General features: G+C 45.3%; 1 protein-coding gene across 1 annotated transcript in view; it reads left to right on the top strand.

The window, feature by feature from the left end:
• DSCAML1 (DS cell adhesion molecule like 1) overlaps nucleotides 1-21591 on the top strand; it is a 518667-nt gene that overhangs the window by 465326 nt on the left and 31750 nt on the right. Inside the window, exons 18-22 of the mRNA XM_042780350.1 lie at nucleotides 143-310; nucleotides 3833-3903; nucleotides 8399-8639; nucleotides 13000-13146; nucleotides 15520-15675. Coding sequence (XP_042636284.1) covers nucleotides 143-310; nucleotides 3833-3903; nucleotides 8399-8639; nucleotides 13000-13146; nucleotides 15520-15675 — 783 coding nt within the window. The remainder of the gene's footprint in view (nucleotides 1-142; nucleotides 311-3832; nucleotides 3904-8398; nucleotides 8640-12999; nucleotides 13147-15519; nucleotides 15676-21591) is intronic.

Genomic DNA, 21591 nt, shown 5'->3' on the forward strand with positions numbered 1-21591 from the left:
CAGCAGCAGCCTCTCTGCAGTCTGCGTGAGCTGGACCCCTTCTAGGCCTCACATTTGAGGGTGGAATGTGCTAGTGCTTAAGGCTAGGGAGAAGTTCCACAATTTGTATGACTGTGATTTGAAATGGGTGTCATCTTTCCAGATTCCTGGGACTTCAAGCAATCCACACGCAATATCTCCCCCACCATCAACCAGGCCAACATAGTGGACTTGCACCCAGCATCCGTGTACAGCATCCGCATGTACTCCTTCAACAAGATTGGCCGCAGTGAGCCAAGCAAGGAACTCACCATCAGCACTGAGGAAGCCGGTAAGCACATCGCCCTGCTTCCCTGACCCATGACCTCCAGGTTCAGGGACATCTGAGACTCACACCAACCCTGTCCTTTGGCAGTAACTTGTTATAAGAAGATAGGAGGAGAGAGCTCCCAAGGCATTTCTTTGTGATGGCCTTCAGAGTGCTCTGTGCACCTCCTTTTCCACTTAGGGATCTAGATGCTAGGCTTTGAGGAGCTGTCCGTTGTTCTGTATCACTCCCCTGGCTCCAGCCAGACTGGAAAGGACAGATGTACTGTATCTGAAAAGGATGGGATACTAATCCCCTGGATGATGTTCTGTGGCCTTTGTCACAGAGTTCTCCTGAAAATTTAAACAAGATTTCTCTTCCTTTTGTTTCTTTGTGTGTGTGTGTGTGTGTGTGTGAAATACAACATATGTAGAAAAGTACATATAATATACAAATAATTATATAGTGAAAAATATTATAACCAACACCCATTGTCAATTACCATCATCCCAGAAGTCATCTACCTACTATTTCTCAATCATAACTCCTTCCCTTCTCCTGAAGTACTATATTTTTTTCACAAATAATACTCCCGTATAAATAATACACACATGCATATAAGGCATAAAGTGTGCATAGAAAACTGACATGAAAAGGGTTGTGCAATTTGTATAACACACACCTTGTTTGTGTAAAAATATGGTAACCACTATCCTGACTATAATAGCATTAACTTTTTTTTTTTAACTTTTTATTGTGATTTGGGTGAAATTTTACACAGTAGATTTGTTTTCCATTCAACAGTTCATACCCATTTTGTTACATGACATTGATTATACTCCCTACAATGTAACAGCTGTCCTCCCACTTCCTCCCAGTGGTTACCCTTTCCGGTGTCCTTCTTACCTATGCATTCCTGCCTCCCTAGCTTTCTCCCTGTGCAAATGCTGCCCTTCTGATCTCCCATGGTTGATTGTTCTAAGGAGTGCATCTCTCTGGTATAATTTTTCAGACCATAGGCCTGTCTGTTGTTTGGCTAAGAGTTAAGCCATAGGAGTGACTTCAATTCTAGGCCTGACAGGTGACTAGAAGTCATAGTGTCAGAAGTTTCACCAGTTCTATCAGACTAGAGGTCTGGTCTTTTTGTCTTTTAATTTTGTTCCACGTTTTTCTCCCAATCTGTCCAGGATCTCTGATTTTGATCCCTGACTGAGTGGTTAGCATTGATAGCTGGGCACCACCTAGTTCTTTTGGTCTCAGGGTCATGTAGGCTGAGGTTACCATGAACCATGACATCAGACACATTGTTTCTATGTGCCTGATTTCCTTCATCCTTTGCTCTGGTTGAGAGGAGACCAGTTGTTGCGTCTTAGATGACCTCTAGCAAGCTTTTAACACCCTAGTCACTACTCACCAAAGAAGGATGTGAAACAATGTTTTTGTGTACTATCTTGTGCCAATTGAGCTGACATCCCCCATGACCTAGTCCCAACCCCACAGGCTCAGTGACTCACTCCCTCAAGGTGATTGGTTGTGGCTGAGAGGTTATCTTAACTTTGCCTCCCTGTTAGCTCTATTATATATATGAGCATTTATATAATTTATTTATGAAGATTTATAATGCCGTGCAAATATATACATAGAAATATTGTCTGCCAAATCTATATATGGTCATGGGTATATTCCCATTCACCTACCCATATCTGATCATCTTGCCTGCTTACCTATGTATCCACCCATAGACTAATGTTTGTTATTACTGATAATGCAGTACTGTGCATGTAATAGTATTATTACCTTTGTTGTCTGTACCTCTTGTGCACCCTTCCATGTCTTCCTTTTCCTTAGTGATATTGTGCTAGCCACACACTTTTGTTGTATTGCTATTCCTTTCACCCAAATCGATACATGTCTCTTAACTAGCTACCAATCTTCCCTGCTCTCCACTCCCATCTCTGGTAACCAACAAAGAAAATTTCCTTCCCTATATAAACCTTTCCTTGACTTTTTATAATAATGGGCTCATATGATATTTGTCCTTCTGTGATTGACTTACTTCACTCAGCATAATGTCCTCCAGGTTCATCCACATTATGAGGTAATTTGTGGATTCTTCATTATTCTTTAATATTGCATACATTTCCTTTATGTGTATATACCATACTTAGGTTATCCATTCCTCTGTTGATGGGCACTTAGGCCGTTTCTATCTCTTTGCTGTTGTGAGTAGTGTTGCAGTGAACATGAGGTGTGGATATATCTATTCGTGTCCCAGATCTCCCTTCTTTAAGATATATTCCTAGTGGTGGGATAGCTGGATCAAATAGTACTTTTATCTGCAACTTTTCAAGGAAGCACCATACCATTTTCCACAGTGGTTGCACCATTTTACAGTCCCACTGACAGTGTTCCACTGTCTCCACACCCCTACCAGTTTGCTGTTTTCTATCTTGTTGAACTTTGCTATTATTGCTGGGATGAGATGATATCTTATTGTTGTTCAGATTTGCATTTCTCTAATGGCTAATGATCACAAGCATTTCTTCATGTGTTTGTTGGCTGCTTGAATATCTTCTTTGGTGAAGTATCTGTTCATGTCCTCTGCCCATTTTTTAATTGGATTGTTTGCCTTTTTGATGTTGAGGTGTTGAAGTTTTCTATAAGTTTCAGAGATAGGTCCCTTGTTGGATATGTCATTACCAATTTTTTCCCCTAATTGTAGGTTGTGTGTTCAGTCCTTTGCTATTAACTTTCTTGCTTCTCTTTTTCATACTAATATCACATGTATCCATACACCTGAACCATACAGTTTTTCCTGTTTTCCAATGGAATGGAATCATAAATTATGCTTCACCTATTCTTTTGAGTCTTGCTTACTTTAGTCAGTATTCTTTTTGCAAGCTTTATTCACATTGTTGGTACAGCAGTACAGCGGATGTGTGCTCAGAACTGCATACATAGTGTTCTATTTTATGAATATATGTCAGCCTATTTATCCATTGTGCTGTAGGTAGACATTGAGGTTGCTTACCATTTGGGGCTATTACAAGCATACTGCTGTGTATATCCTTGTGCCTGTATGCTAGTGCACAGGCAAGTGCATTTCTCTGGGTATATAACCAGGTGTACAGTTGCAGAGCCATCAGATCAGCATCCTTCTACCTTTAACAAAATATGCCAAAATGTTTTCCAAAGTGCTGAACCAGTTTGCTCCTTCTCGATCAGTGCATAAGCATTCCCATTGCTCCACCTCTTTGCCTGCACTTGGTTTTGTCAAACTTTTAAAAACTTTTGCCAGTCTGCTGACTGTGGAGTGGTATCTCATGGTCATCTTTTGCTACACTTTCAGAAAATTATTGAGGATGAAGAAGAAATTGAAACCCTACAATCATGTCAGAGGACCTGAAACTGAGCTTCTCTGGTCTTCTCACTTTATGGGCTTTTCTTTTCTCCCCAGCAGTCCTCCAGCCCAGGAGGATGGGAGGAGGACACAGGGCTCTTTCTTCTTCTAAGATTTGACTCATAAATATTGCTTCTTCCCTCCAGCTCCTGATGGGCCCCCCATGGATGTCACCTTGCAGCCAGTGACTTCACAGAGCATCCAGGTGACCTGGAAGGTAAGTGAAGGTGAAAGCATTCCCTCTGAAAATTCCTCTTTGCCTCCTCCTTCCTCAGTCCAGGAGTGAATCCTCTATCATGCTGCCTGTTCTGTGATTTCTCATAATGGCCACACCTGTGTTCTGCCAAACTCAGCGAGGTCTGAGGGGTGGATGGAGAAATGGCTAAAGGGGCAGGTTCACCCACCAATCCCCACTTTGCTCTCCATCCTGGCTCTTTGATAGAGGTCTGCAGTTGGGCTGGACAAAGAATTGTGTAATTACAAGGTTAGATGGTATTATCACCACACTGGCCTGTCCCCCAAATCCCACATATTGTGTTAGATCAAGAATTAGATTTGACTTTGTGCAAAGTTCAGAGATGCCAGTACAGGGATGGGACTAGAGTGAGGTCCCACCATAGTCAGGGCCCAGTGACTGGAGCTGAGAGTGAGGGTTATGTGATACCCCATCCTTTATGTTTATAAACCATACTTAGGTTATCCATTCCTCTGTTGATGGGCACTTAGGCCGGTTCTATCTCTTTGCTGTTGTGAGTAGTGCTGCAGTGAACATGAGTGTGGTAAGCCTTGGCAGGAGCCTTGATCTCTTTGGTCTCTGTTTCCTCATCTATAAAATCAGAATGAAAATAACCACCCTCTCTACCTCTCATGGGCAAGGGGGTGATGTTGGTGTAGAGAAAACAGACTACTTTGTGCTTTAGTCATTTCTAAGGAGCAAAGATTTGTAAGATCGAGGGGGTTGCTTAAGGAAAATCTTAGAGAAGATCCACAGCTGAACAGGGAAACAGATCAGAATAGCCTTGAATAGGACAAAGACATGCTTTCCTGGGAACTCTGGCCCTAAAGCCATATCCATGCCGTGGAATGGAAGAACTGACCATACTGACAACTTCCTGTGGCACTGAGTTTTCCATGCTCCAAGTACTGTCTCTCACACCAACTCATCTGACCTCTCACCATTCCTGTGGGGTGGTCAGAAGAGGTGTTTTTATTCCCATCTGCCAGAGGGGGTCATGGATGCAAAAGTGTGGGTGATTTGTCCATGGATATCCAAGTTGTGACAAATGTAGCACTGAAATGCTCACAGTCTGGAGTCCAGTGCCAGTCTCGCCACTATAGCTCATGCACAGAGTTCCAGAACAGAGAGCTTTCTTGGGGTCCATCCCTGCCTTTCTTCTCGGAGCTTTCTCCATCTGAGCACTGGAACTTTGGGAGTTGCCTCACCTTCATCCACAAGCAAATGTCTAAGATCATTTTCTGATTCCAGCTCCTGACCTATCAGCCCAGCTGCTTTATTCCTCCTTCTGGGCTCTTCATGAAGATGAGAATGGGTGAGATTCACAAAGGTCTAATGATGTTTCCATCAGAAGAATGCACATACATGCACACACACACATACACATATACCACACCACACACATAACAGCACACTATGCTCACACATAACATAGTACATCACACTATGCTTACACACACCACACCACAATCATATATGCCACACTACACTCACACATACCCCACATCACACCCCACACACATGTGTTACACTATACACATGCACACACACACACACATATGTACTTGCACACAGCCTGGTTCCTTCCTTCCCTAGAAAAATGACTAGGAGAAAAAAGGAAGAGGCAGTTGGTCCCGGGGGCCAGCCCATCTATAAGGTACCTGGAGCCATGCTTTCCTTCCAGGTGCAGATCTAGACTCCAGGGCTTCCTTATGAGCTGTGGGTGATGCCCATAGCCAATCTCCAAGTCTGGTTCCAAACCCATTTGTTAGGCATACTATGAGAGAGCTAGGAGGTGGAGTGGGAGATGAACAAATAGGTAAAACGGTGGGACGTTTGGCTACAGAGCCCCAACCTGGAGGTCGATAAAAATTTAGAATCAGATTTATTTCTCCAAAGTCTCATAATGAAAAATAAAACTGATTAGAAAGTTAGAACTTCAGAATGAACCAGCCAGTCAATAAATTTTGGGCTGACTTCTCAGGGGATTTTTTTTTTTAACACCGAGAAACAGATTAATGAAAAATAAAGATTCACTTGAAAGATAAGTCACTTCATTTTAAGACTCTTTCTGCGAGATGGATCACTCCTGCTTTATGACATAAATTTGCAATCAGCCCTATTGATTTCTTAATGCTTCAGAGAAATATTGTTAAGATTGATTTAAATCCTGAATGTGCCTATTTGGGGAAGGTGGGGGAATAGAGAAGAAGAAAAGGAAGGGGAGAAAAAGACAAGGAGAGGATGGGAGGAGAAAGAATCTGTCAAGATTTGTATGAATTTGTGAATATGTGTATATCTGTATCAGGTGACACATATTCAGGGTGACACACCCTGAAACAGATACATATATATTCACATATTTATACAGATCTTGTCAGAGTGAAGAGCCCTGGATGGCACAGTTTGCGCTCAACTAATAAGCTAAAGGTTAGAGGTTCGAACCTACCTAGCAGTGCCATGGAAGAAGGGTCTGGTGATCTGTCTCTGTAAAGATTACAGCCAGGAGAACACTATGGAGCAGTTCTACTCTGTCACACATGGGTTTCCCTGAGTCAGAATTGATTCAATGACAGTGGGTTGGGCTGAGGTTTGTTTTGAGTTGTTTTTTTTTTTTTTTTTTTGGTGTCAAGGTGTGCCTGGATGCCTACCCAAGGCCTCTGTCATTATATCTAGATGGGAATGAAGGTGGGGTGATGCACACAGGTGTGTATTAGGATAGGGATATCTCTGGGCATGTAATCCCGTGTGTCATGTGAACATCAAAGTGTGTGTCAGTGTGGGCATGTGTGCATGTAATGTGAGAGCAGGTATCATTGTGAAGACCTATATCTGGCTCTTGATGATATATGTGCTGTGTCTATAATGGAAGTCTCTGTGTGTGAGAGAGAGAGAATGTGGAGGCGTATATGTGCAGATACAAGACTCAAATGCAGAAGTTTGCCCACTTAGAAATAAGCAGACAGGACTGCCCAAGTACAGAGAGAAACGTTACACAGGCATTAACAAAATTCAAGTCAATTAAACACACACACGTACACACACCTATTTAGTGACTTCAAAACAATTATGTTAAATTAAAAACTTCGTTTTATTGACTTAACAGTGAGCTTAAAAATGCAGTTCATTTAAAGCACTCATTGAATTAAAAAGAAAAAAAAGCAAGGCTGTTTTACTAACTTAATTGTACTTGATCTCACTATTTTTTAGTACAATAAAAAGGTGGGTTTTTAAATTAACTTCATTGTTTTTAAGACCCTGATTCAAGCTATTTTCATGTATGCTGGGGTGGGTGCTCCCGCTCCATTTACAGAAAGCCAGGCCTAGTCTTTATAGCTGATTGGGGCAGGTGTGTGAATTAGGATGTTTGCTCTGATGTGTCTGGATTTGTGTGTGGGAGTGGTTCTGGATGTGAACAGACATATCGGGACTCTGTGTGAGTGTGTGTGTGTGCACGCACAGACATGTGAACATGTATAGATGAGTGTTGATGGGTCATTGTTTGCTCTGCAAGGATGTCTTGCTTATATGTGTCTTGATGTGTGTCAGAGTCGAACTTGGGGGTGAAAGTATGCTTTCCATCCTCCAGACTGATGCCCCTAGTTGACTGGGACCTGTCCTTTACTTCCTGCTGGCCCAACCGAGGCCCCCAAATGCCCCCTTTCACCTCCACATCCCTGCCCATCTCCATCTATGGGCTAGCTGTGGGTCTCCCACTCTCACTGCAGCCCAGTCCCTGGCCACAATGTCAGGCCATCCAACCAGTCAAGACACTCTTTTCTTTTATTCAGACCCCTCTCCAACTGGCTTCTTTTTTGTCTGTTCTTCCATTTCTCCCAGACCCCTGAATACATGGCAGATGATATGCACATGCATTCATTCATTCATTCAATAAATGTGTGTTGAGGGCCTCCTATACACCAGACACATTTCTAAACCCTGACTATTCTAGACAGACAAACTTGCACTCACAGCACTTATATTCTAATGGGGGCAGATAGGGCACACAAGTAAAATATGTCAAATGTCAGATGATGTTAAGTGGTATGGAAGAAAATGAGGAGTACAAGGCAGAAGGCAGAAGCAATCTTATAAGAGAAGCTTAAGGAAGACTCATTAAGAAAGTGACATCTCAGGAAGGGCAGGACACAGTAGAAAGGTAAGTTGTGTGACTATCCAGGGAAAAAATATCCCTCCACAAGACAGGAGTTTGCCCTGTATGGTCAAGGATCAGCAAAGAGGCCAGTGTGGGTGGAGCATAGGAAGCAGGGAGAGAAGGGAACTGGGCCCAAGAGGCAATGGCGAGCCAGACTAACCATGCCATGTGGCCACTATAAGGACTTTGACTTTCACTCCAAGTGGCACGGGAACCATTGAGGGATGGGAGCATGGAGTGACGTGGTCTGATTCTGGGTTGAAGTGCATCATCTCAGAGTGCAGAGACCTGAAGTGTCATTGTGCCCTTCCATCCTTACAGGCACCCAAGAAGGAACTGCAGAATGGTGTCATCCGAGGCTACCAGATTGGCTACCGAGAGAATAGCCCCGGCAGCAATGGGCAATACAGCATCGTGGAGATGAAGGCCACTGGGGACAATGAGGTCTACACCCTGGACAACCTCAAGAAGTTTGCCCAGTATGGGGTGGTGGTCCAGGCCTTCAATCGGGCTGGCACAGGGCCCTCCTCCAGTGAGATCAATGCCACCACTCTGGAGGATGGTGAGGATACCAGCAGCATAAATGAGGCACAGACCTGTGGTCCACCCTCTCCTGGGCCCCATCTTGGTCCAGTGGTCCATACAGGCCCCCTGGATCACTTCCCTCTCCTCTTGCCCACTGGCCCCACTCAACATACTGGGTCTCTTCATCCATTTAACTCTATCCATCCACTATCTGTTGGCCTATCTGAGCACTTGTTTGTCTGCCAGTCCTCTCCATCCACAGTTTTCCCTCTGCCTTCTTCTTTGTCCTCCTTCACCATGAACCTCTCTTCTGCCCTCTTCCTGGTGCCCTAACTCAGCTCTCTGACCCTAGCTCTTTCCTCTGTGCCCTGAGTCCTGTTTCCCTCCCTTACAACTTCCAGGCTAGGAAAAGAGGAGAAGCCAAGTTATCTTAGTACTTCTGGTTTGGACCCTCCCACCATCTGTTTTAGGGACTTGAGATGAGACTGTGGAGTTCAGAAATCCCAAGGCTCATATCATAGAGGATATAGAGCTCAATTTGTAGAACTTTATTCTTTGATGACTAGAAAAGATTCCCAGCTATGATCAGTAAATTAAGAGGCCCCAGTTTTTCCAGGGGAAGCTTAGGGTGAAGCAAGAACATGCCTGTTCTCCAAATACAGAGAAGATGCCAGCTGATACCTGAGCCTGTGACAGGTGGAACTGAGGCTAGGCTGATTGCAGCCCCCCAAAAAACAGAATAAAGAAATAGCACACCATCTTCCTAAGCTTCTTTCTTGATGCTTCAACTCAAAACCAGGGTCTGAGATTAAAACCGGCCACTGAGTTGGAGCCTGCCTACTCCTGCCCCAACTGACTACCTAAGGGATATAGTGCCTCTGCCCATGGCTCATTAGAATACCCATAGTCCTCCAGCAGAAACCTCATCCTCTCTGCCAAAGCTGACACCCTTGGGAAGGAGGACACATCAGATCAGAAACACCCCATACCAAACCTGTTGCCATCAAGTCAGTTTTGACTCATAGTGACCCCATAGGACAGAGTAGAACTGCCTCATAGGGTTTCCAAGGCTGCAGTCTTTACAGAAGCAGACTGCCACATCTTTCTCCCATGGAGTGGCTGGTGGGTTCGAACTGCCAACCTTTAAGTTACCAGCTAAGCACTTAATCACTGCACTACCAGAGATCTTTTAGCTTATACAAGTGGTATTTAACTTGGGGTATAAATTGGGATTGTCTGGGTGCTTTGAAAAGACTGATGCCCAGGCTTCATTCCAGAATTTGGATTTAATTCCCTTGGGGCACAATCTGGGCTTTTAGTAGCTCCAGAGTGCTGGGCATCTGGGGAAAAGGGTAAACACAAAAAGAAGGAATGGCATAGAAAGCAGAGAGGTATGGAGAGGCTGGGGTGGCAGGTACCAGAGCTATCCTGCAGCCAGTCCACCTCCCCTGGCCCAAGGCCCTTATTTACCCTTACTCGGGCCACAAGATTGTGGAAGATCAGCCTTCCCCTCTTGGTATATAGTTAATCCCAACACAGTGGCTGTCAAACCTTGACAGTACATCAGAATCTCCTGAAAAGAGGTTAACCACAGACTACTGGGCCCCACCGCCCAGACTTGGGTCAAATATTTTCATTTATAATTAGCTCCCAGATGATGCTGATGCTGCTGGTCCAGGGTGCATCTTTGAGAGAACCACAGCACTGACAGCTAGTTCGTTATCCATAAGGGCAAGACAGGGCTCCCGAAAGCCAAATAGCCTGCCCAGAATCACCTGTCTAATAACTAAGTCCAGGACTGGCTCCAAATTGCATACTCTTTGTACTTCACCCTGTTGTTACCTTTTGCTTGGGAGCAAGTCTGGACACTGGAAGAAGTAACACAGATACAGGATGCTCTGAGAAGGCAAATGGAACAGGTGTCCTGAGCCTGCCAGCATACCTGACCTACACTGAGCTCCCTCTACCCCAGGCCATGCCAGGAAAGAGCCAGGCCAGGCCCCACCTCTGACCTCCGTCAGAGTACCACCTCCTTTGCTTAGCAGGGGAGTTCTGGAATTCCCAGCAGGGACAGATCAGCATGGACCATGGAGTCATTTTCAAAAGCAAAGAGGAGAGGGGGAAGAAAGTTTCCAGCAGCATTTGCTCAGCAGTTTTTCATACTTAATTAAGGCCCTCGTTAGCCTGTCAGATCCTGATCGTTTCCTGGCAATATTAGCACTCCTCCTGGGGTATTCAAGGGCCCCTGCTTTAGCAATAGTGTCTTTTTCATAATTATATTACCTTCATTTTGTTCGAACGGGCGATCTGTATTAGTTTATTACACTGGGTCCCTAATTACATGGTGCTTATATTTTTACACCTAAGTAATATGAAACAATTATCATTCTCAAAGAGGATTGTTAGGATGATGTATTATCATTTAAATGCTCGTAAAAATTAGAGTTGCCTCTTGTGGGGCAACGGGATCTAATTACCTTGCATCCAGCATGTGCCTTCTTTCTCCCATTCAGAGCAAAACAGACCTGGTCTTCCCCTTTGTCCCTGGCTCCTCGGAACCCAGCAGGACATGCCACCAAATTCTCTCTAGCTGAGGTGGATGCTGAGACCTGGTGTCCCTGCCATCTGTCATCTTAGAAAGGGCACCTGCACCTGAGCCAACCCATGAGGGTGGCATTTATGTTAAGCACAAAGATCACTCTCAGAGGGAGAAGGTTAAAGGCAGCATAGGCCCCCTAAGTTGGTCCAGGAGAGTATTTTCCCATTATCCCAGGCCTTTTGGTATGTTCATGTTCAGGGACAGGGCAGGAATTGGTAATGGTCCTGGAAGTCCTGAAGGCCTCAGTGGAAACTCTTCTCCCTTTCACTTCCCCCTTTTCTCCCCCTTCCCTGCAGCTTGACGTAAGGATACAAGAATACCAAGAGTCAGGCCTCAGCTCAGATACTCTAGTCAAATGACACAGAGAGGTGGACAGCCTTTGAATAAGACTTTGTTGTCGTTAGCTGCCATCAAGTTGGTCTGGACCCACGGAAAGTCCATGTACAATCTGCCATCCACATGATTAGTTGAAGATCAGACTAGTGTGAGCCATCCAAAGGGTTTTTATTGGCTGGTTTTCAGAAATAGATCACCAGCTTTTTCTTCCTAGTCCATTTTAGTCTAGAAGTTCCACTGAAATCATGGTTCAGTAACATAGCAAAATGCAAGCCTCCACTGATAAATGGTGGTGGCTGTGCATGAAGTTCATTGGCTGGGAATCGAACCCTGGTCTCGCACACAGAAGGAGAGAATTCTACCACTGAATCCCTACTGCCCTCTTAATAATGACTACAACTACTCCAGGTCAGACTACTAGTCTTCCAGGTTATGTTGTGTTCAATAGAAGTGGGTCCCTGGAGCTGTGGAGGCCCACTGGTGACTTCCCAAGGAGGGCTCATGCTCCAAGTTCACCACCTTCTACCCAGAACACTTAGCCAGAACCAGGAGTGTGCAGCCCAAAGAGCAAAGAACATCACATCTTCAGGAGAGGAGACTTTGTCCACTTTCCTGGTCTCCCAGCCCCTACTCTTTTTTTTTTTTTTTTTTTTTTTTTAATTTTGTGATTTGGTTGAAAGTTTACAGAATAAATTCATCTCCCATACAGTAGTTCACATACACTTTGTCTCATGACATTGACTGCAGTCTCCCACAATGCAACAGCTCTCCTCCCACTTCCTCCACATAGCCACCTCTTCCCTGTGTCCTTCCTTTCCATGCACTCCTGCCCCCCCAAGCTGTCTCCCTGTACATACACAGCCCTTCTATTCTCCCATGATTGATCTCCCCAAGGAAGGATTGTGTCTACCTAATGTAAATGTTCAGCCCATATGCCTGTCTTTTGTTTGTCTGGAAGCCACAGGAGTGGATTCAGCTCCAGACTGGAAAGGCAGCTCGGGGCCATAGTCTCAGGGGTTCTACCAGGCTCTATTAGACCAGCAAAACTGGTCCCTTTTTTTTTTTTTTATTATTTTGAGTTTTGTTCCACATTGTTCTCCTACTCTATCTATGATCTCCTACATAGATCCACCTCCAAGTGGTTGACATTGGTAGCCAGGCACCATCTAGTTCTTCTTGTCTCATAGTCTATAGGCTGAGGATTCCATGGTATACCAGTTCCTTGGACTAATTGTTTCCATGCATCTTTGGTTTTCTTTGTTCTTCTTTGCTCTGGATGAGGAGAGACCCATCTAGATCCAGCCCCTGTTCTTATAATTGATGGACTCAGGATGTCTTCCCCATGTCTATCCTGGAGTTCCTCTGGCCGGACAGCAGAGCCCCACCTGAAACCCTTATGATACGTGCAATTCCTTACCTCTCTACCTGACTGGACTCTGGTACCCACCCCTGCCCCATGCAGTGCCCAGCCAGCCCCCTGAGAACGTCCGGGCCCTGTCCATCACTTCAGACGTGGCTGTCATCTCCTGGTCGGAGCCCCCACGCAGCACTCTCAATGGTGTCCTCAAAGGTTATCGGGTCATCTTCTGGTCACTCTACGTTGATGGGGGTGAGTCTGCAGGGAGTGAGGGCTGGGACTCAGGGCGATCAGCACAGAGTGGCTGGGGGTCGGCTTCCAGGCTTAGTCAGGGCTCAGCATCTTCCCATGACATGTCCAGTGAAAGTACAGCCCTCCTCTTATCCACATGTGGTGGCCCACAAGTGGAGCAATGACGGTATGAGAACCAGGAGATAGTTAGAGAGTGGGATCCATTCACACATGACCCTTTGGGCCAGATCCAGGGGCAAAGGTGAGTGATGCTATTTGTGCTCACCTCTCCAGTGAGGGTGGGAAGGAGATACCCAGCTAGGACATCCAAGACAACAGTGTATTTGGGAGTCATTTAGAATGTGATGGGGACATATTTGCTTTTCTAATTTAATGTGGTGATAATAGTCTTTGGTGACTGTATCAGCTAGGGGCCCAACAGGAAATAGTTGAAACATTCAAATGGGGCAACTGAAAGGAGTTTAATGGAGGGATGACCTTCAGAGGAGGGTGGAGGAGAATGTACTCCACTGGAACTAACAACAGCAAAAAGCCATCATTACCTAGGCCTAAAGGGACCAGAGAAGGAAGCAGAGTTACTAGAACTGGTAAGAGCCTCCCCTTGGCCAAACCCAACCAAAGACAGGCTTCAGTGGAAGCCAGTTGTGCACTCTGTGAAGATCAACCTCCCAGGCCTAAAACAGGGCAAAAAAGAACAGACAGTGAACCTAGGGGACAGGGATGGCAGATGGAGAATACCTGACACAATGGCCCAAACTCCTAAGCGTCTTCCTTCCCATGGGATATATTGGTCCAAACAGGTTTGCATAGTTCCCCTACAAGCATTCCAGGTCCTGCCAGCTTGTGTACACAAAAGACCCTGCAGTGACCAGAAAGCCTGAAGTCCATGCAAACCTTTGACATCCCAAACTATGGAAGTGTTCTACGGAGGGACCATAAAAGGCTAAAATGGGTCTGCCTATCCTGAGTGGCACATAACAACAACATCCTGAGCCTAAGCTTCCCACTACTGTTCTCTATGGCCCCCTCTCCTTTCCTGGAGGGTATAGGAATCCAGTTCACAGTCACCTCTCCAGAGCTGTGGTCATGCCCTTCCCACCTGGGTTCTGCTCTGCTCATTCTCACTGCCACCAGGAGGTGTCTTTCTTGTCACCTCCTCCACTGCCTCTTAGAAAAAGTGCAGAGGCCTCCAGCCCAGGGTTTTTGTCTGTGATGGCCTCCTGTGTTCTCATGCTCTGAGATGCCACCCATGCTACTTCAAATATGGCCTTGCCGCATTCACGTTTGTGGTGGGCCAGGTAGGAGGTGATCCTCATTTTCGCACAACTGGATTCCTCTTTTATAAGGCTGTATGCTTCCCCAGCACTGCCTTTCCGACAAAGAAGGCATCTGTCCCTTTAATCTCAAAGACCACCTGGACTACTGGTCACACTTCATTCAGCCTGGGTCTTTCTGGGGCTCCTGATATGGACAGGCCTACCCAGTTCTGGACCCTCTGGTAAAGGAAAGCCTGCTGTTCAGGCCTCTGAGGGTCCCCTTGCACTGACATGGAGTCCCCTTAATCTGTCCACCCCTGAACCCCAGAAGATTGCTACCCTCCCCTGGCCAGGCCTCTGCCTTGGGCCTTTTGCCCACACCCAGTCGCCAGCTAGGATGAGGCCTGTACTCAGCCAGTGTCTGGGTCTGACTTTCTGAAGGCCCAGTAGTCCCAGTCAGAGGGTGTTCGCTCAAGAGCCTGTCTCTTTTCCTTCCTCTAAGACTCTGGCCTCTCATGGCACCCTCTCCCTAAGCTCTTTAGAGTCTAGAAAAAGCTCCTTGGCAGACCAGGATGGTGGACGATCACTGATCTTGGGGAATAGCCCAGCCCTTCTCAGCTCTACCAGCCTCACCCAGTTTTCCATGCAGGTTCTGCAGGGAACGGCCAAGTGTCCTCACTGGCGGGGAAAAGGCAGATGGGTTGCATGTCCCCTTACACTAAGAGTGCTAGTTAGGGAGCAGTCAGGTGCAGGGAGGCAGCCTTATCCAGGCAGGAGTCATCCCCAAGGGAGAATGCTGCTTGAAGGAAGGGAGGTATTCTAAAGGGTAAATATCAAGTTGAAGTTGCTTCAAGGTCAGTTGGGGGCTAGAATCAAACCAGCATTTGCCCTTCACCTTTCTTGGGCCACATGGGGAGACATGGCCTAGGAAGAGGGCCCCAAATCTACTTCCGTGTACCTTGAGGTGGAGTGTTCCCTTGTCCCACCACCATAGGGTCAAGGTCTGATTCCAGTGAAGTAAGCCTACCTGGAGCCTGGGCTAGACAGAGGGGCAGCAGTAGGAGGGCCATGGCATGGGCAGGCTGGGCTGCACTCAGAGGCCACTTGTCTCCTGCAGAGTGGGGCGAGATGCAGAACATCACTACCACGCGGGAGCGGGTGGAGCTGCGTGGCATGGAGAAATTCACCAACTACAGCGTCCAGGTGCTGGCCTACACCCAGGCTGGGGACGGCGTGCGCAGCAGCGTGCTCTACATCCAGACCAAGGAGGATGGTGAGTCCTCGCCCCCAGGCTTGGTCTGCCCTCAACCCCCAGACGCAGGCTTTCCCAAGAATCTGTGGCTGATCAGTCTCCTACTCCAGGAGTAAGAGTGAGGGCAGAGCACTGTCTGTCCCTTTAAGCCAGTGGATGGCTGTGCTGTGCTTTGAGGACACAGTTTACTGTGCCCTGGGACTTATGCATAAACATATAAGCAGCTATAACCATCCCTGTGCAACACTAGGTCCGAGGCTAGGCATACCCTATCCTTCTGCCCTTGCTCCAACAATCCTTACTTTGTCATCTGCTACCTTGCAAAAGAGCTCTGGGGATGCACTGTTTAAGGCATTTGACTGCTAACCAAAAGTTCAGTGTTTTGAACCCACCAGCTACTCCACAAGAGAATGATGAGCCAGTCTGCTTCCATAATGATTTACAGCCTTGGCAACCCTATGGGGCAGTTCTCCTCTATCCTATAGGGTTGCTATGAGTTACAATCAACTCGATGGCAATGGGCTTGGGCTCGTTTGCAAGGTTTAACCCAGTTTCCCTGAATAAAGATGTTAGGATAGGGGGAACGCAGGAGCGCAAACTGGGCCAGGGACTTGGTGGTCACTTTACAGAAGCCCCACCATGGGCCAGTCCCTGGACTCTGGTGTGCTGGAAGGGCTCTCAGTGAGGATAGTAGGATGTGCCCCCTTACTCGTGGGAGCAGGACCACAGGAAATCCAGAGGTAGAGAGACAAACCTCAAGAGTGGAGATGGGGACACGTGGGAAGCAGAATCAACCTGGGAGAGAACAAAAATGGCAAAGGGACTTGTACAACTCCAGAGGGCACCATTCACATAGAACATGATGCCCAGGAGGAGGGCTGTGTGTGAGGGGTGCTCACTGGGGCTCTTTGTGCAACTCTGGGATTCTGCTTCCAGCCCTTCTTCTTCTTTTGCCACCCCAACTGCATCACTTGGTGGGTTTTTTAAAATTATCTGAACGAGGTACTCTAAGTAGGGGAAGAGTTGGTTTCTATGAGAAGTGACTGGCACACAGTGGACACTTAATAGCCATTATGGTGGTCATCATGGCATTGTGGTTTCCTCTTACTCAGCCTCAGTCATTTCAAGGGACTTGGAGACCTGTTGTCTTGGTTCAGCCCACATAATTTGGCAGAAGGGTTAGAGGAGTTGAAAAGAAGCTACTCAGGTCAGGAGTGATGGTGGAGACAGTCCCAGTGCAGCCCAGTGTTCAGTGACCAGATGGACTCCCAGCTCAGCTTAATGAGTCCCACTCTTCCTGAATCCCTCCTTTTCCATCAGCCCCTTCCTCAAGCTCTGAGCAATGAAATATTAAGCAAGCTTCCTGCCCTACTTTTCTTGGCATTAAATCAAGGCTCCTTGGGACAGCTATAGGTAGAGTCATTGCTCTTGCATGGAGCTGGTGGCACTCTGAGCCTGGCCCCACCTGAGGCCAGGCACACACACATAGACCCCCTTCCTGGCCTTTAGAAATGAACTCTTTGGGCCCCAGATTTCTTGCCTACTACTCTGATGCAGGGCCTTAGCCATAAACATGCTTCACTGACTAATGTGAGGGTCCATGAGAGAATCCGTAGCTCTAAGAGCCCCTTCCCCCACTACACGGAGCTTCTAGCCCTTCACCCTCAAAAGCTAATGAAGGCACATACGGGAAGGAAAAGCAGGCAGGAGCCAATGTCCCAAGGAAGTCGTGATCATTTTAAAGAGGCAGCTGCGCAGAAGGGAAAGGGCACTGGTAAATCCAGCAGAAGTGCATACAAGTTCCAGTCCTTTCATTTATTGGCTGACTGACCTTGGGCAAGTCACTTAGCCTCTCTGAACCTCAGTTCTTCTTCATAAAATGGGAATAGTTGTTGCAAGAAGCAAGATGGCTGTAAAATCCTTTCTAAAATGTCAAATACTAGCAAATGTTGCTTAACGACTGCCAAGATGCTGGCAGGGAAATAACACTTCCAGTATACTCAGGTGCCCCTGGGGGAATCTGTGACCCCTGAAAGGAAGCCTAGACAGGAAAGAATCTGATGTCAGATAAGACTTCATCCAAAACAGCAGTCATAGCTTCACAAAGTATAATGTGCTTTCATAAGCAGGATTTAACCTTCCTAATAACCCTAGGAACTGAGAGTTATTTCCATATTACAGGTAAGAACTGAGACTTAGAAAGCAAAATCAATTTGCAGAAGGTCACTTAGCTAATAGATCACTTAGCTAACAGACTTTCTTGTCTCCACATCCTCTAAATTTTCTGTCATATTACTTGTATCAGTTAGGAAGCTTTTGGTTGTGAATAGTAACAAAGCCAATTTTAAAAGTTTTAAGAAATAAGGACATTTATTATCACACATAACAAGAAGCACTGAATTAGGGCAGCTCCACGGTTGGTTAACTCAGTCGTCCCCGTCTTTCTGCTCTGCCATCCTCTTTGTGTCAGCTGTTCTTCCCCTTGTGATTTCAACATGGCTTCATCTCCAGTCCCTACAACCAGGCAAGATAAAGTTTAGAATGGGAAGAGGAAGTCTCTTCTTATATGTAGGCCTGTCTTGGGAGTGAAAGAAACATTTCCCAGAAACCACCAAACTGATTACTCTCATTTCCCATTGGCCAGACTGGAATCACATGCCTTTTCCTAAGCCCATCACTGAAGAGGAATGGTATCATCATGACTGCCTTAGCCTAAAAATGACACATCTTCTGAGATAGGTGATGGGGACAACTTTCCCTGAAGTTTGGAGGTGAATGGATACTCAAGCCAAACTGAGGCTCTATTTTCAAGGAGTAGGAAGGAATGACTGTTCAGTAGGCAGACAACTGTGCCTGCTATCCTACTCCTACCTCCACCAGGTTTCCCCAGTTTGTAGGTTGCACTCATTCCAGTTACTACTCATCTGGCTTGGGAAGCAGACAGGTCTATGTTCTAATCCCAGCTCTACTGTACAACCTTGGGCAAATAACCTAATCTAAACATAATTGTGGCTCCCCACCCATCCCCCTCAGAATTTTGCATTTTCCCAAAGGGAAAAAAAATCGTCAGGAAATAGAGAAAAGCAAAAGAAATAAAAGGGGAAAAGCAAACATATATATTCAAGATCATTTACTAAGTCCAGATTTTCAGTCTGTGTTTGTTTTGAGGCTTACTTGGCTGGACTCAGTTCATGAGCTACAAAAATGTCTTGCCTATTCCTTACCTTCCTATGTAACAAACCAAGCAACATAACTTCAGAACACAAAGTTTAGTCAGATTTTAGACTACTGTACAGACCTTTAACTAAGAAAGAGGCATGACTAGGCTTTAGGAAGGTAACTCTTGCAGAATGTGGAGGACTGATAGCAGGGAGGGAAATGGGATAAATACTGATGTCAGAGAGAACTGTTACAGCCTGTGGGCAACTAGGCAGAGGTGAGGAAGGTCTGTACTAGGGTAACAGCAAAGAGAATAAAGGGTAAGGGAGGTGTGCAGGATTAGAGAAACCTGTCAGAGGATTTCCATTTCCATTGCCAGTAATAGCAGTGTAGGTAACTCAAACCCACTCTTCTTTTTCTGGAGGACAGCTAGGAAGTCTGGATAAAATTTTTAAATACCTGCTTGAAGGTATCAGAGAGCTAACAAGAGAGTGAAGAATTACTGGGCCATTATCCAAGAGAGAATAAAAGCCCAAGAGGTGAGCCTGGCATTTGGAGAAACTTTCCCATGGGGACATTTGCTGAGCCCGGGGGAAGTTGCTGAGAGGCTGAGCAGCACTAGAAAGACAGGGAGTGGAGGACAGAGTCTGCCGGAGTGTGTAGGTCTGTCTAGTGAAACGCCTCATTTTGAGTTGAGACTCTGAAGAACAACATTCTGTAAGAGTCATGAGCAAAAAGTAAACAGCTAAGCTTCAAGTCATCTCAGTCCTGGAGATTAGATTGAGGTGGCCCTAGATTGCTAGTATTCCCAAGTGCCTATCGAAAGCAAATGTGAATCCTCTCTTTAGGAAAATAACATCATCTTAGGCCTTAAATTATTTCTACAAATAGTTTTGTAAATGCTATGCCTGGCATATGATAAAAATAGCAAACACCAGCAGGAGAAAAGAAACAGACCCACAAGGATTCAAAATATGGGTTTTTATCAAATACAAATTAAAATTATGCTTAAAATGGCCAAGGAAATAAAAATCAAGACATTTCAACAGAGAATTGGACACTATCCAATGGAAATTCTAGAACAAAAAAATACAAACACTTAAAATTAAGAACTCAATAGATGAGTTTAATAACAAACTACACACCACTGAAGAGATAATCAGTAAACTGGAAGATAGGTCAGAAGAAAGTATCCAAAATGAACCACAGAAAGATGAAAAAATAAAAAGAGCAGATAAGATACGTAAAATAGTGACTCTCAAAATTTAATGTGCATTCAGATCACTTGGGGATCATGGTAAAATTCAGATTCCGACTCTAGGTCTAAGTCTTAGTAGCTAAGGGTGGTTGGAGGGGTTTCCAACAGCTAAGGGAGACAAACTTGTCTGTTGGTTTGTCCTCCTGTGGTGACGTGTTGCTGTGAGTCTTGAGGCTGTGCCACTGGTGTTTCAAACCCAGTGGGGTGCACCTGTTGCACAGGTATCAGCTCAGTTTGCAGACTGAGACAGACTAGGAAGAAGGAGGAGGCCATCCAGATCTCAAAGAATTGGCCAGGGAACACCTTATGCATAGCAGAGAAACACTGTCTAATACATTACTGAGCAAATTTATAAATAGTCCAGAAACATTGTCCAATACAGAGAAGGAAGATGAGTCACTTAGCTTAGAAAGCTCTCAAAGTAGGACTAGGAAAGAGCTGCATTATCAGAGTAAAATCAGCCTTACTTATATGGGTAAGGTAAAGATTTCGAGACCTCCATTTGCTGGCATAGCACCACTCAAATTGTGGAGAAACAGCAGCAAACATCCATTAATAATTGGAACATGGAATGTACGAAGTATGAATCTAGGAAAATTGGAAGTTGTCAAAAATGAAATGGAACGCATAAAGATTGATATCCTAGGCATTAGTGAGCTGAAATGGACTGGTTTTGGCCATTTTGAATCAGACAACCATATGATCTACTATGCCGGGAATAACAGTTTAAAGAGGAATGGCGTGGCATTCATCATCACAAAAGATGTTTCGAGATCTGTACTGAAGTACAATGCTGTCAGTGATAGGATAATATCCATACGCCTACAAGAAAGACCAGTTAATATGACTATTATTCAAATTTATGCATCAACCACCAAAGCCAAAGATGAGGAAATTGAAGATTTTTATCAACTTCTGCAGTCGGAAATTGACCGAACTTGCAATCAAGATGTGTTAATTATCACTGGTGACTGGAATGCAAAAGTTGGAAACAAAGAATAATCACCAGTAGTTGGAAAATTTGGCCTTGGTGACAGAAATAATGCTGGAACTCACATGGTAGAATTTTGCAAGACCAATGACTTATTCATTGCAAACACCTTTTATCAACAACACAAACAGCAGCTGTACACGTGGACTTCACCAGATGGAACACACAGGAATCAGATTGACTACATCTATAGCAAGAGGTGATGGAAAAGCTCAATATCTTCAGCCAAAACTAGGCTAAGAGCTAATTATGGAACTGCTCATCAGCATATCAACTGCTGATACACAAGTTCAACTTGAAGTTAAAGACAATTAAAACAAGTCCATGAGAGCCAAAATATGATCTAGAATGTATCTCTCCTGAATTTAGAGACCAACTAAATAACAGATTTGATTCATTGAACACCAATGACCCGAAACCAGATGAATTGTGGTATGACATCAAGAGCATCATTCATGAAGAAAGCAAGAGGTCACTAAAAAGACAACAAAAGAAGAGAAGACCAAAATAGATGACAGAAGAGACTCTG

Source organism: Orycteropus afer, unplaced genomic scaffold, assembly GCF_000298275.1.
Source record: "Orycteropus afer afer isolate SDZICR_OR568_19922 unplaced genomic scaffold, OryAfe1.0 scaffold00036, whole genome shotgun sequence".
Taxonomy (NCBI): Eukaryota; Metazoa; Chordata; class Mammalia; order Tubulidentata; family Orycteropodidae; genus Orycteropus; species Orycteropus afer.